This window comes from Sphaerodactylus townsendi, linkage group LG01, assembly GCF_021028975.2.
Source record: "Sphaerodactylus townsendi isolate TG3544 linkage group LG01, MPM_Stown_v2.3, whole genome shotgun sequence".
Taxonomy (NCBI): domain Eukaryota; kingdom Metazoa; phylum Chordata; class Lepidosauria; order Squamata; family Sphaerodactylidae; genus Sphaerodactylus; species Sphaerodactylus townsendi.
Genome location: NC_059425.1, coordinates 26,175,899 through 26,187,783, shown reverse-complemented (window position 1 = coordinate 26,187,783; position 11,885 = coordinate 26,175,899). Strand labels below are relative to the sequence as shown.

The 11,885-nt window shown below is 47.3% G+C and overlaps 1 protein-coding gene across 1 annotated transcript; it reads right to left on the bottom strand.

The window, feature by feature from the left end:
* Nucleotides 1-5,244: 5,244 nt before the first annotated feature.
* Nucleotides 5,245-11,399, bottom strand: CFL1 (cofilin 1). The gene is made up of 4 exons (XM_048514852.1): nucleotides 11,185-11,399; nucleotides 8,460-8,767; nucleotides 7,353-7,429; nucleotides 5,245-6,078 (listed from the first exon to the last, which is right to left on the bottom strand). The coding sequence occupies exons 1-4, from the start codon at nucleotides 11,185-11,187 to the stop codon at nucleotides 5,966-5,968; spliced, it is 501 nt and encodes a 166-aa protein (XP_048370809.1). The 5' UTR covers nucleotides 11,188-11,399; the 3' UTR covers nucleotides 5,245-5,965.
* Between the last annotated feature and the right edge of the window lie 486 nt (nucleotides 11,400-11,885).

Sequence of the window (11,885 nt, the reverse complement as noted above, 5' to 3'; positions counted from 1 at the left end):
GAAAGAAATATACGCACCCACACACAGCGCTATGAAAACTGGAGGCTAGCTGCCTAAACTTGACTTCTAAACTAGGCAAATTCCACTGCCTAAAATTGTAGTTGTTACACAGATAGCTGTGAACGAAGCGCCATTTTGACAAAGCCACATTCTAAAAAATGTTGCCATTCCTCCATAATCACTTCTGCTTTCTATTCCAGGGAGGAGAAAATACATACAACTGGAAGAATAATGATTTTTTGTCAGGAAAAAAAAATCACATCCATTTCTTCTGCTATTGCATGTGTTAAAAATAAAGCTACATTCTCACAATGCAGGGACGAGTGTCTACAAAGCATAATTTCTTTTTTTTCTTTTTAGTATGTCAGGCCCGGGACCTGTAAAACGCATCTTCCCCTCCTGCCTCCCCAAATCTGGATTAACTGCAACCCTTCCTGGGGTTTTGGATATATACCGTAGGTATAAGAAATAGGGTTTGAAAAGGTAATAGCCACAAATGGCCTGAAGAGGGCAGCAGAGCACAATTTTTGGCAACTGTTACTTCACTCCCTTCCCCTCCCCTCCCATTCAATTTAATTTCTGTTACTATAACAACTTGCCATTATAATTGTGAAGAGGAAGAGGAGGGGTAAAGTCAGGACAATACCATCAAAACTTCTGCAGCCTGCCTAGTCGTTTCAGCTTTACTTCCCCCTTCTTATTTCCAAAGAGATATGCTTAAACTTGGGCCTTCCTAAAAGAAATATCCTATTTTCATGCCCCCCCTTCTTTAGAACTCAAAGTTCTTCTTATCAACTGCTGCTTCATTCATATATATTTATAATAAAATAACTTAGACTACAGACAAATGGAAGGTCAGGAAAAGAGGGCTTTAAACATATGCTTTGGCAATGTCCTCAAATTAAATACGTTTGGGAAAGGATACTTGACCAAATTACTCTGATAAAAGGATACGGAACCCCAAAAGACCAAACAATGTATTTTTGTAGGGATTTAATTAGAACGTATTTCTAAAGCTCGTCAATATATAGCACCGGCCTTTTTTGTTACTGCTGCAAGAATGTTGCTGAGTTTGAAGAGTGCAAATATTTGACTGTTAAAATCTTGGATAAAGAAGGTGTGGAAGATATTAACAAAGCTGAATCAGGTTAAGGGATAGACGAGCTAATTTTCTGAATGCTGAAAACCATTTTATTGATTTTTGGAGGGAAAAACTACATCTGTGTACTGGTGTATGTAATTGTGAAGCGTTTTGGCAATTAGATTCATTCATTTATATTTGTATAGGTAGTTGGAAAATGATATAGCTGGGGACTTTTTAGGCACACACCCTTTAATATTTACTGCTCTTATTATGGTGAGATATTTTTGGTGACCCTAATTAAAAAGTGAGAGCCAAGTGTGGTGCAGTATTGGACTGTAACCTGGGGAAGTGGATTTGATTCACTGTCCTCTACATAAAGCCTGCTGGATGAACTTGGGCCAGTCACAGTTCTCTCAGAACTCTCAGCCCACACAGAGACAAACAATGGCAAGCCAGCTCCAGACGTTGCTTGCCTTGAAGACCATATAAGGTCAACTTAAGCTAGCTTTGGCTTGCTGGCACTTTCCACCACCAATAGAAGGGCACATCTCTACTGTTGCCCTTTGGGCAGCCTCTCTCCTTCCTCATTCCAAGGTATTCTGCCCCTGCTCTAAGGCAAAACAAAACAAAACCTAGCCATTTTTCCAGGGAGGCCTGTCTCATTTTAAGGCATTAGTCATTACCTGTTGCCCCAGCAGCACAGAACAAAGGGCAATTTGCGTCACTAGGGGTGGAAGCTTGAAAGGGCTGTGACTCCCCAATCAAATGCTTCATTGAGAGCAAAGCGGTCAGAAAAAAAATTAACCTTTCCAAACGCCCTCAGGAAAGCAGCCCTCTGTGTAAGGTACTGATAACAACAGAGGGCACAGCCCTGATGGTAATTTAGAGCTGATGTCTAATTTGGAGCAGATATTCTATAAAGGGTCCAATTGGGATCAGATAGATCAGGATTAACTCCCCATTCAGCCATGAAAGGCATTGGGTGATTTTAGACTAGCTACTCTCCCTCAGCTTGACCTACTTGGCAAGGTTGTTGTGCAGAAACTGAAAGGTAGAGAACTATGTATACTACCCTCAACTGCTTGTAGGATGGAAACAGAATATCAGAATACAGAACAAGAGGACTTCTGAGCATGTGCAAAAGCTCTTTGGCCACTGAGGGATGAGCCCTACCCACAAGAAGCCACAGAAAGGGGGAAAACACATACATATTATATATCATAGGGCGGCTCTCAAATGATGGTCATGAATTTGAAACAGTAATTGGAACAGAGACATTCGAGCTATTTACAAGAAGTCTCTTGTGGTAAACAGTTTTAATGATAATGTTACACCGAGTGTAAAATGTTCAAGCAGGACTTCCTGACTGAGGCACTGGAATGCCAGAAAATACCCTGAGGTGCTTTTAAACACATCGCAATTGAAAGAGTGCCAGAGTTGCATCACAGCAAGTAGTGAGGAGATGCCGCCCAAGTAACCTCTACAAATCCTCTGGAAATCTCTACAAATCTTCGATGACAAACCCAAATCCTCTTCAATCTGGAGAAACTATGGATCTACCTTTCAGGTAAAGGATTACTGAAAATACCCACAAAGTACTTCTAACAGTCCTATTTGTTACCTGTACACGCCACAGCTTCCTAAGTGTGGTATAGATGGGTCCCCCTCCCCCATTTTATCTTTACAGCTACCCTGTATAGTAGGTGGTTAAATTAGGTTGAGTAATTAGTCCATGGTCAAACTGCGAACTTAATGTCCTCAGCAAGGATTGAGTCCAAGTATCCTCTACTGAATACTCTTTAACGGTTACAAGCCACTGGTTTGTATAACTCTACAAATACAAATGCACTAAGAGACCCCACCCCCCATGCCAGATTTAAATGTAGTTACAGGTGAAGGGGCAGAAGGTGGGAAAGAAAGGCCCTTGACTGTTATTAGAGGGCACATTTAAAAGGCTAATCAATGCAAAGCCTTTCTCACACTGGTTCTGGTGGGTTTTCTGGGCTGTGTGGCCGTGGTCTGGTGGATCTTGTTCCTAACGTTTCGCCTGCATCTGTGGCTGGCATCTTCGGTGATACACCTCTGTGACTTCCCTCTGTAGATGCCAGCCACAGATGCAGGCGAAACATTAGGAACAAGATCCACCAGACCACGGCCACACAGCCCAGAAAACCCACCAGAACCAGTTGAATCCAGACATGAAAGCCTTCGACAATACTTTCCCACACTATTTAAGAGGACTCTAATATGCCCTCAGCCCTAACCGGAAAACCCAAGACTAGTCGAATTTGTCAGATCTCAGAAACGAAGCAGGATTGGTCCTGGTCAGTATTTGGATGGGCAATCTCCAAGCAACCCCAGGGTTGTGACACAGAGGCAGGCAATGGCAAAACACCTCCCAACCCCGCTTGCCTTGAAAACTCTACAGGGTCACCGTAGGTCAGCAGTGACTTGATGACACAAACCCAAACAGTTAATTAGCCACTTGACAGCATCTCCCTACTCAAATGATGAGAGCCCCTTGCGCATCTAGGAGCACGACTTCTAACCAGGCCTGAGCTCTGCTCCTTGGCTTTTAGCCACAGTGGCTAACTAGAGCCCTCATCTTCAGAGCCAGCAGCTCTCTGAATACTAGTGTTGGGCGGAGGAAGCTTTGACACCATGTCCTGCCTGTAGGTGTGCCAGGGGCATCTGGCTGGCCACTGTGTTAAACAGGATGCTGGACCAGACAGACCACTGGCCTGATACAGCCTAGTTGCTCCCACATCCTTTCAGGCCTCCATGCAATCCAGATATACAGCAACTCTTTTACTATACGGAAGTCTGTCAGTGACGTAATACATCTGCTGTCCTGAACATTTGCACAGCCCAGGCAGACAGGTGGGTAATACCAATACGATCTAGTTCCAAAGGTGCCAGAGGCACCCAAACCAATGCTGTGGACTATACCCAGGACTTTGATCTTTCTTCTTGGCAGAGCCCAGATAAGCGGGCCAGCCACACCCAGAAAGAACCTACAATGTAAACGTTAAGCCAGTGAAGCAGGAAGAGTGTGTGTGGTTGGCCTGCTTATCTGGGTAATTGGCACAAGAGGGAGATACTGGCACAACTGGCATCCTAGTAACATGGTGCGATAAGAGACTCACCTGGGCAGGTAGGGAGACAGGTAAGCAAAGTCTCATGACCTGACTGCTGCAATACACTCAATGAAAAGCTACCCTTGAAACCTATGTAGCAAAATGCAGCAGGCTGTGTCATCCTAAGGAGAGGTCTTGGAAACACAGTGCACAAGATTCCTAGCATCAAAAGGAGACGTTCGTTTTTCGCACAAGTTGCTTGTTTTAAGCCAGCAAGCTGCACAAAGGCCTGTAAACGTGTTGCAGTCACAAAGACGTTTCCACCTGAAACATTTCAGGAAGCCTTCCTTTTGACACTCAAAAATAAATCCCTGCCAGTTTTGAATAGGCCCTTGCTATACCAAGTAGATTCACACCATCACATCTTCCCATCTACAATTGATGCACCATTCCAGCCTTTTCATGCCTGTCTCTAGGTCAAGCACCAAGGACACAGGGAGGCATTTGCTGTTAACTGACCCTCTTTCAGTTTCCTTATGCGCACGCACACCCTTTTCCACTGCAGACTCAAAGCTCAAACACAATCACAGATGCCTTGTTGGTCTGAGTAGGTCTGGCAAGGAAGCAGAGATGAAAAACGGGATTAAGTTGGGTGTTCTGTTCCCTTTTGCTGAGCTGGGCAGCTTTGGCTACCCCATCCTGAGCCACTGGGCTACAAAGAGATTTTGTCACTCTGCATATCCAAAAGGGAAGGAAAGCACGCTGTTAAGCCAGCTTGATGCAAGAATGTCGCAGAACTCTTCCACAGATGGTCCTGTGAAACTTTCAAAACACAGAGAAGCAGACTCAGGCGAACAACCGCCCAAGCACTGCTGCGATAGATATTGGTTCTGCTCTTCCCTTTCCTGGGCTTCACTTGAGCAAAACGTGCATATTTGGTCAGCTGGCAGGAATTCATTCACATACCTTGGCACAAGCTCTGGAATATTTTAGCACCAAGTAAAAAAAAAAAGCCATGTGCTTGACTTCCATTACCCCACCCCCTCCACAGCACAGGTGAGAAAAGAGCAGCACACACTGGAATAGCATTAATTTTTTTATTGAAGATCATTTAATGGTGCTGCTTCCATATTTTGTTAAGTTCCACTGGGTGGGGCACTTCCACCCCCCAACATTGAGATGGGCGCAAATTTTCTCCACAATATCTCATTTATACACAGTACTACAGACAAGCACAAAGCCACTATGGCAGATAAGGGGGGGGGTGTTGGTCGGGGGGAAGGAGGGAACGCAGCTGCCATTCCACATGGTTTTCCAAACACACACAGAGAAACCAATAAAAAAAAATTTACACACCGGGCAAGATGGACTGGTTTTTGGAATGAGGAGGGGCCCACAGACCCCCTGGCCTTCAGATGCCCTCTCCCCTTGAAGCCTTGGCCAGGAGAAGAGTCCTGCTTGGAGTGGTCCCATGGCTGGAATGGAGAAAGCAAATGGTCCCACAGGGGCGAAGGAGGCACAGCCAAGGACTGGGGCCCAGAGGAATGTCACCTTAAAGGCTGGGCCTGGAAGGGAGTGGAGGAAGTGTGAGAGAAAGAGCTGTAGATGGTTTGGCAAGTTTCAACAGCAGCTGCAAGGTTGGGGGCAGCTGCCCTTACAGGAGGGGAGCACCAGATGGGTGAAGATGAAAAGGCAGAGAACTGGAACGTAACTAGAGGAGGAGCCCACCCACCAACCCAAAAACGATAGCACGGGGCCATTAACATGGAAGCTCCGGAGACACTGGCACAACAGGGGAGGGGGCTCACAAGGGCTTGCCCTCCAAGCTGACAACGGCACTGCCGCCCAATTTCTCCGCCAGGGTGCAGCGGTCCTTCACTTCTTCATAGCAATTTGCTTGCATCTCGTGCTTGATCCCTGCAAAGATAGAAAAACGACAAGAAGCGGGACGTGAGCAGGCAGTTTCCCACTGCTGTGTGGGCAATCTAGAGCTCCCCTTCTTCCTATCTTCCCTTGACGCTAGCTGCTTGGAGACAGAACAGCGATGGTTTAGTAAAACCATTGTCAACCAGCAGAGCTGAACTGCAACCTCATCCTGAACTGAGGGGCTGGGAGGGAGCCAACAGAGGAGTTATCTTCGTATTTGGCCTGCCATCAGTTACCCTGCAACCTCTCTGCAGTGTCTTGAAAAAAGCCAGCTGTGATTGATCAGTCATACTGCCAGTCAGAGTAGGATGCTGGGGGTGGGGCCAGAGCCAGGTGGAAGCTTGAAGTTACTGGTCATAAAATACCATGTGAGAATACATGACTTGGGACAGTCAGACTATCTTACCTCACAGGATTAGGCTGATAAAATGGCGAAGGGAGAACCAAGCATACTGCCCCCAGCACTTTGGATGCAGGTTGGACAGAAACACAATTGATGGGAGGATAACCCACCCAACTCCCAGCAACAGAGGGGTGTGTATTTCAACCAAACCTACAATTCAGTTCAGAGCATCTGCAGCCATTCTGCCCACCAAGCTACTGTATACATTCTAGAGCCGTGGTGGCGAACCTATGGCACTCCAGATGTTCATGGACTACAATTCCCATCAACCCCTGCCAGCATGGCCACTGCTCTAAAGCATAGGCATCAAACTCACGGCCCTCCAGATGTTATGAACTACAGTTCCCATCATCCCCTACCAGCATGATGCTGGCAGGGGATGATGGGAACTGTAGTCCATAACATCTGGAGGGCTGCGAGTTTGACGCCTGTGTTCTAGAGAATAAGGCCTTCGTGGTTTTTAAAGTGATCTTCTGAAAGATGGAAAACGCAAGAGCTGAACAGACCAGAACAGTCCTGTGGAGCAGCGGCACAAAGCTGTACTTGAAGCCATCCTGGACTTGATGCAGGGCCAGCTCTCCGTTTCACCTTATAGCTACCACTGTTTGCGGAGGCGCAAATACAGTATAAAGTACTTTGCAAAATCCAACGTTATAGTCACACAAGGTGAGGAGCTACAGCATCACACTTCCACCGACACTCCTCACAAGAGGTGTTTTCAGCCTGCTAATCCCAAATGACAGGATGCAGTGAGCAATGAAGCAGTTTTCATGAACCTAGGCCTCTTGTGGCTTTCAGGCAACACAGCATTCAATGGTGGAAACAGTGTCAACAGCCCTGGATTAGATCCATGCTTGCTCACCTGTAAGTTTCTTCTTGATGGCATCCTTAGAACTGGCATAAATCATCTTGCTCTTGAGGGGGGCACACTCAGGCGCCCTGCAGGTAAAGAACAGCAACCTTAATACATTGGGAACCAGAGCAACTCTACTCTGGAACAGCTTGCAGCAAACATGTTGGGAGTACAGGGAAGGGCTTAACCCCAAGTCAAATGTGTAATTCAAAGAGCCCTCATCCATTTCCTTTTAGCATCTGTACCCTCTAGCATGCTGCATGTATCTTTTAGAAACAAACGCAAGCAAATGACTCCCAGACTCATTTGTATGCAAGTAGTCACATTCCTTAGCAGTGTGCAAAGCAGCTCCAAAGTTAAACATTGTTCAGCTAATGTGCTCTTGCAACGCTACAATTATGCATTTGAGCAAAAGAACCATCTGGCACAACGTTTCTATGGCAATGGCATGGATTTGGCTAATCTTCGAGAAGGAGTCATGAAACCAGGATGGGAAGAGACCAACCCCTTGCTCAAACCTCACCTTTGAGCCAGCTCCGTTTTAATTTTTCGTCCTTAATGAAGACATCTACACCAACACTCATTGGGTGCTACAGATCTGGGTTTGTGGCATTCCCAAGATTCACACAAACTGTGCCAGTTACACCTGTTCCCAATACAACCAGCTTCCCAAGAATGAGATGACCAGGAGCACAACCCACAAATTGCATGGGAAAGCTCTGGGCCCTCTATCCCAGTAACCGGCCACTTACAAAGGGCCAGTTCACAACTCCTTCTGAAATAGGGTTAGCTCTTGGTTCAACCCTTCTTCCTCACCACATTAAGGAAGGAGATTCAGGAGTGCTGGGGGCACAGGATAAACTCCTTACAGAGATCTGGAAGAAAGGTAGGACAGGAGGCCACTGGGGAATAGGTGGCGAAGCCATGTCTAATGTCACCCTCCCACCAGCCTGAGTGAGACTTGGAAGTAGATGTACAGTAGAAACCACAGTGATGTATTGTGCTGGAATTTTTATGAAACCAGAAGCAATGCTCAAGATTCTGGGCAAGCAGCAAAAAGGGCCAGAATGAGAAAGACTTGGTGCCAACTTGGGAGGAGGGGAAAGAGTTCCTCACCAGAAGATGAAGACAAGGTCTTCCTTTTTGCTCTCCTTGGTCTCGTAGGTGGCATCATAGAGGGCGTAGCGGCAGTCACGGTCAGGCAGCATTTTGACAAAATGCAGGTATGGATCATCGATGGTGTCGCCAACATCTCCCACCAGAATCTCCTTTCCCTCCTCTAGGATGATGGTCTTCTTGTCTTCACTCAGGCAGAACAGCACAGCCTTCTTGCGCTTTTTGACTTCCTCTGGGGTGGAAGCCTTACGTACTTTCATGTCATTGAAGACCTTGATGACGCCATCAGAAACAGCTACGCCGGATGCCTGCCAAGGAGAGGGAAGTGGGTTCAGGGGTGGCCATGCTAGAGCCTCTACAGCAACCCTTCCCTCCCTTGCATGCCAATCCTCACTCCCTCCCCTCCCTTGCATGCCACCCCTCCCTTCCCCTCCCTCCGCTAGGGTGGGTGGGCCATGTCCAGATGCCGAGCTCCCTCCCCTTTGAACTTGTACAAACAAGTGTCCAAAATGTGATATTGAATGTTAGAGAACTATTGTAGATCTGCCATTGTTGTTTCTTTTCTTTTTTAATATAAGGAGAAGGTAGAGAGATGTTTGCTTGGGTGTGAATAATCCTAACAAGTGAGATATCCTGTTTTCTTCCTATTTCCTGGTAATTTGGAGGAGAAGGGGGGTTGAATGTATACCCCACCTTTCTCTCCCCACAACAGACACCTTGTGATGTAAATGGGGCTGAGAGAGTTCCAAAGAACTGTGACTAGTCCAAAGTCACTTATCAGGCTTCATGCATAGGAGCAGGGAAACAAATCCAGTTCACTAGACAAGAGTTCGCCATTCATGTGGAAGAGTGGGAAATCAAACCCAATTCTCCAGATTAGAGTCCACCACTCTTGATCACTACACCACTGCAACAAGAAACCTTCATCAGATGAGGGAGACAAGGCTTATGCCATACTCTTGGCCTTGGAATGGGCAAAGGGAGTTATCCCTGCAGCTGTACTGCAAATGCACTCACTATGTCAAACTGCCCTCTCCCCTTCTTCCCAAGTTACTGTGAGGCAGTCCTTACACTGGAGAGAACCACTGAAGAACTTCAAGTCTGGGACAAGATTTCACAACACAACAAACAGAATTAGGGCAAGAAGATTTTGGGCTATCAACAATAGCCAGAATTTTAATTATCTATTGAGACAAACCAAAAATTGCTAGCCTCCAATCACTCCTAAGTCTCCCCCTTCCCCCAATCCTGCTAAATGCTGTCATTGGTGCTAGTGTGTCAACGTTTGAGGCATCTTTGTAAAAAGTTGGACAAATGCCAAACAAAGCCCTCAATTACCCTTTTAAAAAGGATACAGAGGCAGCATTCCTTTAACAAGCACATACAGAAAAAGACTCTTCTGTCAGTTCCTGCCTGCCTCTGTATGGAAAAGCACACAAAGACAGTATCACCAGTGCTGAGAAACAGCATTTTTATGGAATGCTGATCACTGAATGCTCCTGAAAACAAGCCCCTGGGAAAAGGGTGGGAGTGAAAGTTGGTTCATTCTCTCATTTATGGGGCAAAGAAAAATAGTAAGGTGGAAGAGAGAAAGCTGCTGCATTAAAGCAGCCAGGCTGGGAGGCGGGTCCTTGACTTGGCCACCAGCTCCAGAAAAGGAAGCAGAATAGTACTGCATGGGGAGGGGGGGCTGTTAGAGGAGGAGGTGGCCTGAGGAGCCAGTCAAAAGGGCAACCAGAAACTGCATGCCTGTCCCCCATTGTCAGTTACACAAGTCTGAGTATCCGCCACCTTTCGTCAGAAAATTCTCAATGACTATAAAAGTTCCATCACTGAAAAGGGAAATAGCTTTAGCCAATGGCACCTTGGAGGAAATGAAGAAGGGTGCACAGATTTCAACCCATGACTAAGCATTCTGGCAAGTGGAGCAGGGGAGAACATTCTCTGAATAAAAATCTACTACAAACCTAAACCTCGTAGGCTCTATTTCCAGCATTAGAAGTTGATTTGGCATGCTAGTCCCTCAAGAGTAGCTGAGGCAGCACAAAGTAAAAACCACTGCACAAAGGAAGCTCTGGAGGAAGACGACATCCAGGGCCCTGATCAGCATACTCTGGGGCGAGAATTATTTGCAGGTTCACCCTCTAATACCCAATTGAGCAAAACCCCAGACGATGTCAACAGCCTGACCTTCAGGTGTTTTGCATTCCCTTAAAAGCAAGTTTGCTGTAGATCACAAGGCGGGGAGGTGAAAGTGAGGAAAGGAAGAGGGAAGAGATCATAGGGTATCAATGCCAGCCAGGATTTCCATGCTCCCTCCCCAGCCTTGCAAGCACTACAACAAAAGCCAATGCAAACGTGATGGAGAGAGGGCGCGCGTGCTCACAGCTGGAGCTCAGCATCATCTTGGATCCCAATCTCAGACCGGGTGAAATAAACTGTTCCCTAAATTTGGGGTTTTAAAGGAATAGCGGTGGGGAGGGGGGGAGTTGGAGAGAAGGAAGCACCCCCTCCCCTTGATCGCCCTCTCCCAACAGCCACGTGGCAAATGAGAGGAATGAAAAGTGAATGAACTCGGATGAGTTCAACGGGTATTCACCCCCCACTCCCAAGTAGACAGGGAAGCCCCCCCCCCGGAGACCCCCACAAAATGGCGGCCAGGAGACAAGATGGCGACCATTGCGGGAGGGGCGCGAGGGGGGACTGGAGGGGGGGTGATCCTTACCATGGTGCTGTGGGCGAGGGAGGGAAGGAGGAAGGATGGATAGGCGGTGGAGGTCCTTCTACAGCTGCTCCTCGCACGCGCGGCTTCCTCGGCGGAGACTTCAACTCGGTCTGCGCATCAAGGGAGGCCTGAAAGGGAACCGCTGCCCCGCCCCAGCTCGCCGCTTCCGCTTTATGTACCCTCTAGAGGACACGCTTCCGGTCAAGGCGCGAAGCAGTTCTGGGAAACTGAGTCCTCGCGCGCCTCTCTTTGGGACTCTCGCTCTTCCCTCACCCGGGGCAACCTGGGAATTATGTGCCTGCGCGTGCTCCCGTCAAAGCCGCCTTTGTGTGCTGCAAGCCCCGCATTCGCGGTCCAAAGGGTTGGTGGGAAATGTAGTCCAATAGTGGGCCAATAGCCACGAAAAGGGACAAAGGATTCAAACCGATGCTTAGGAAACCGGCTGTCTTTTTCCGGCCACAGCAGGTGCAGGGTGACTCTATGGGCAGAAAGCACCTGTCTTCCTTACCTCCCTACCGACCGCGGCAATTAGTTCTACGAGACCTCAGCCCCAGGAATTGCTTTTTTAAAAAAACGAACTAGCAGCAGGATTTTTTTCTTAATTATTTCATTTATTTTAAAGAACACCCCCCCCCCCCTCAAACGGCCCTCCCGGTGGAATGTTTCAGAATTTGTACTCATCCAATACGCTGTTTTATGGG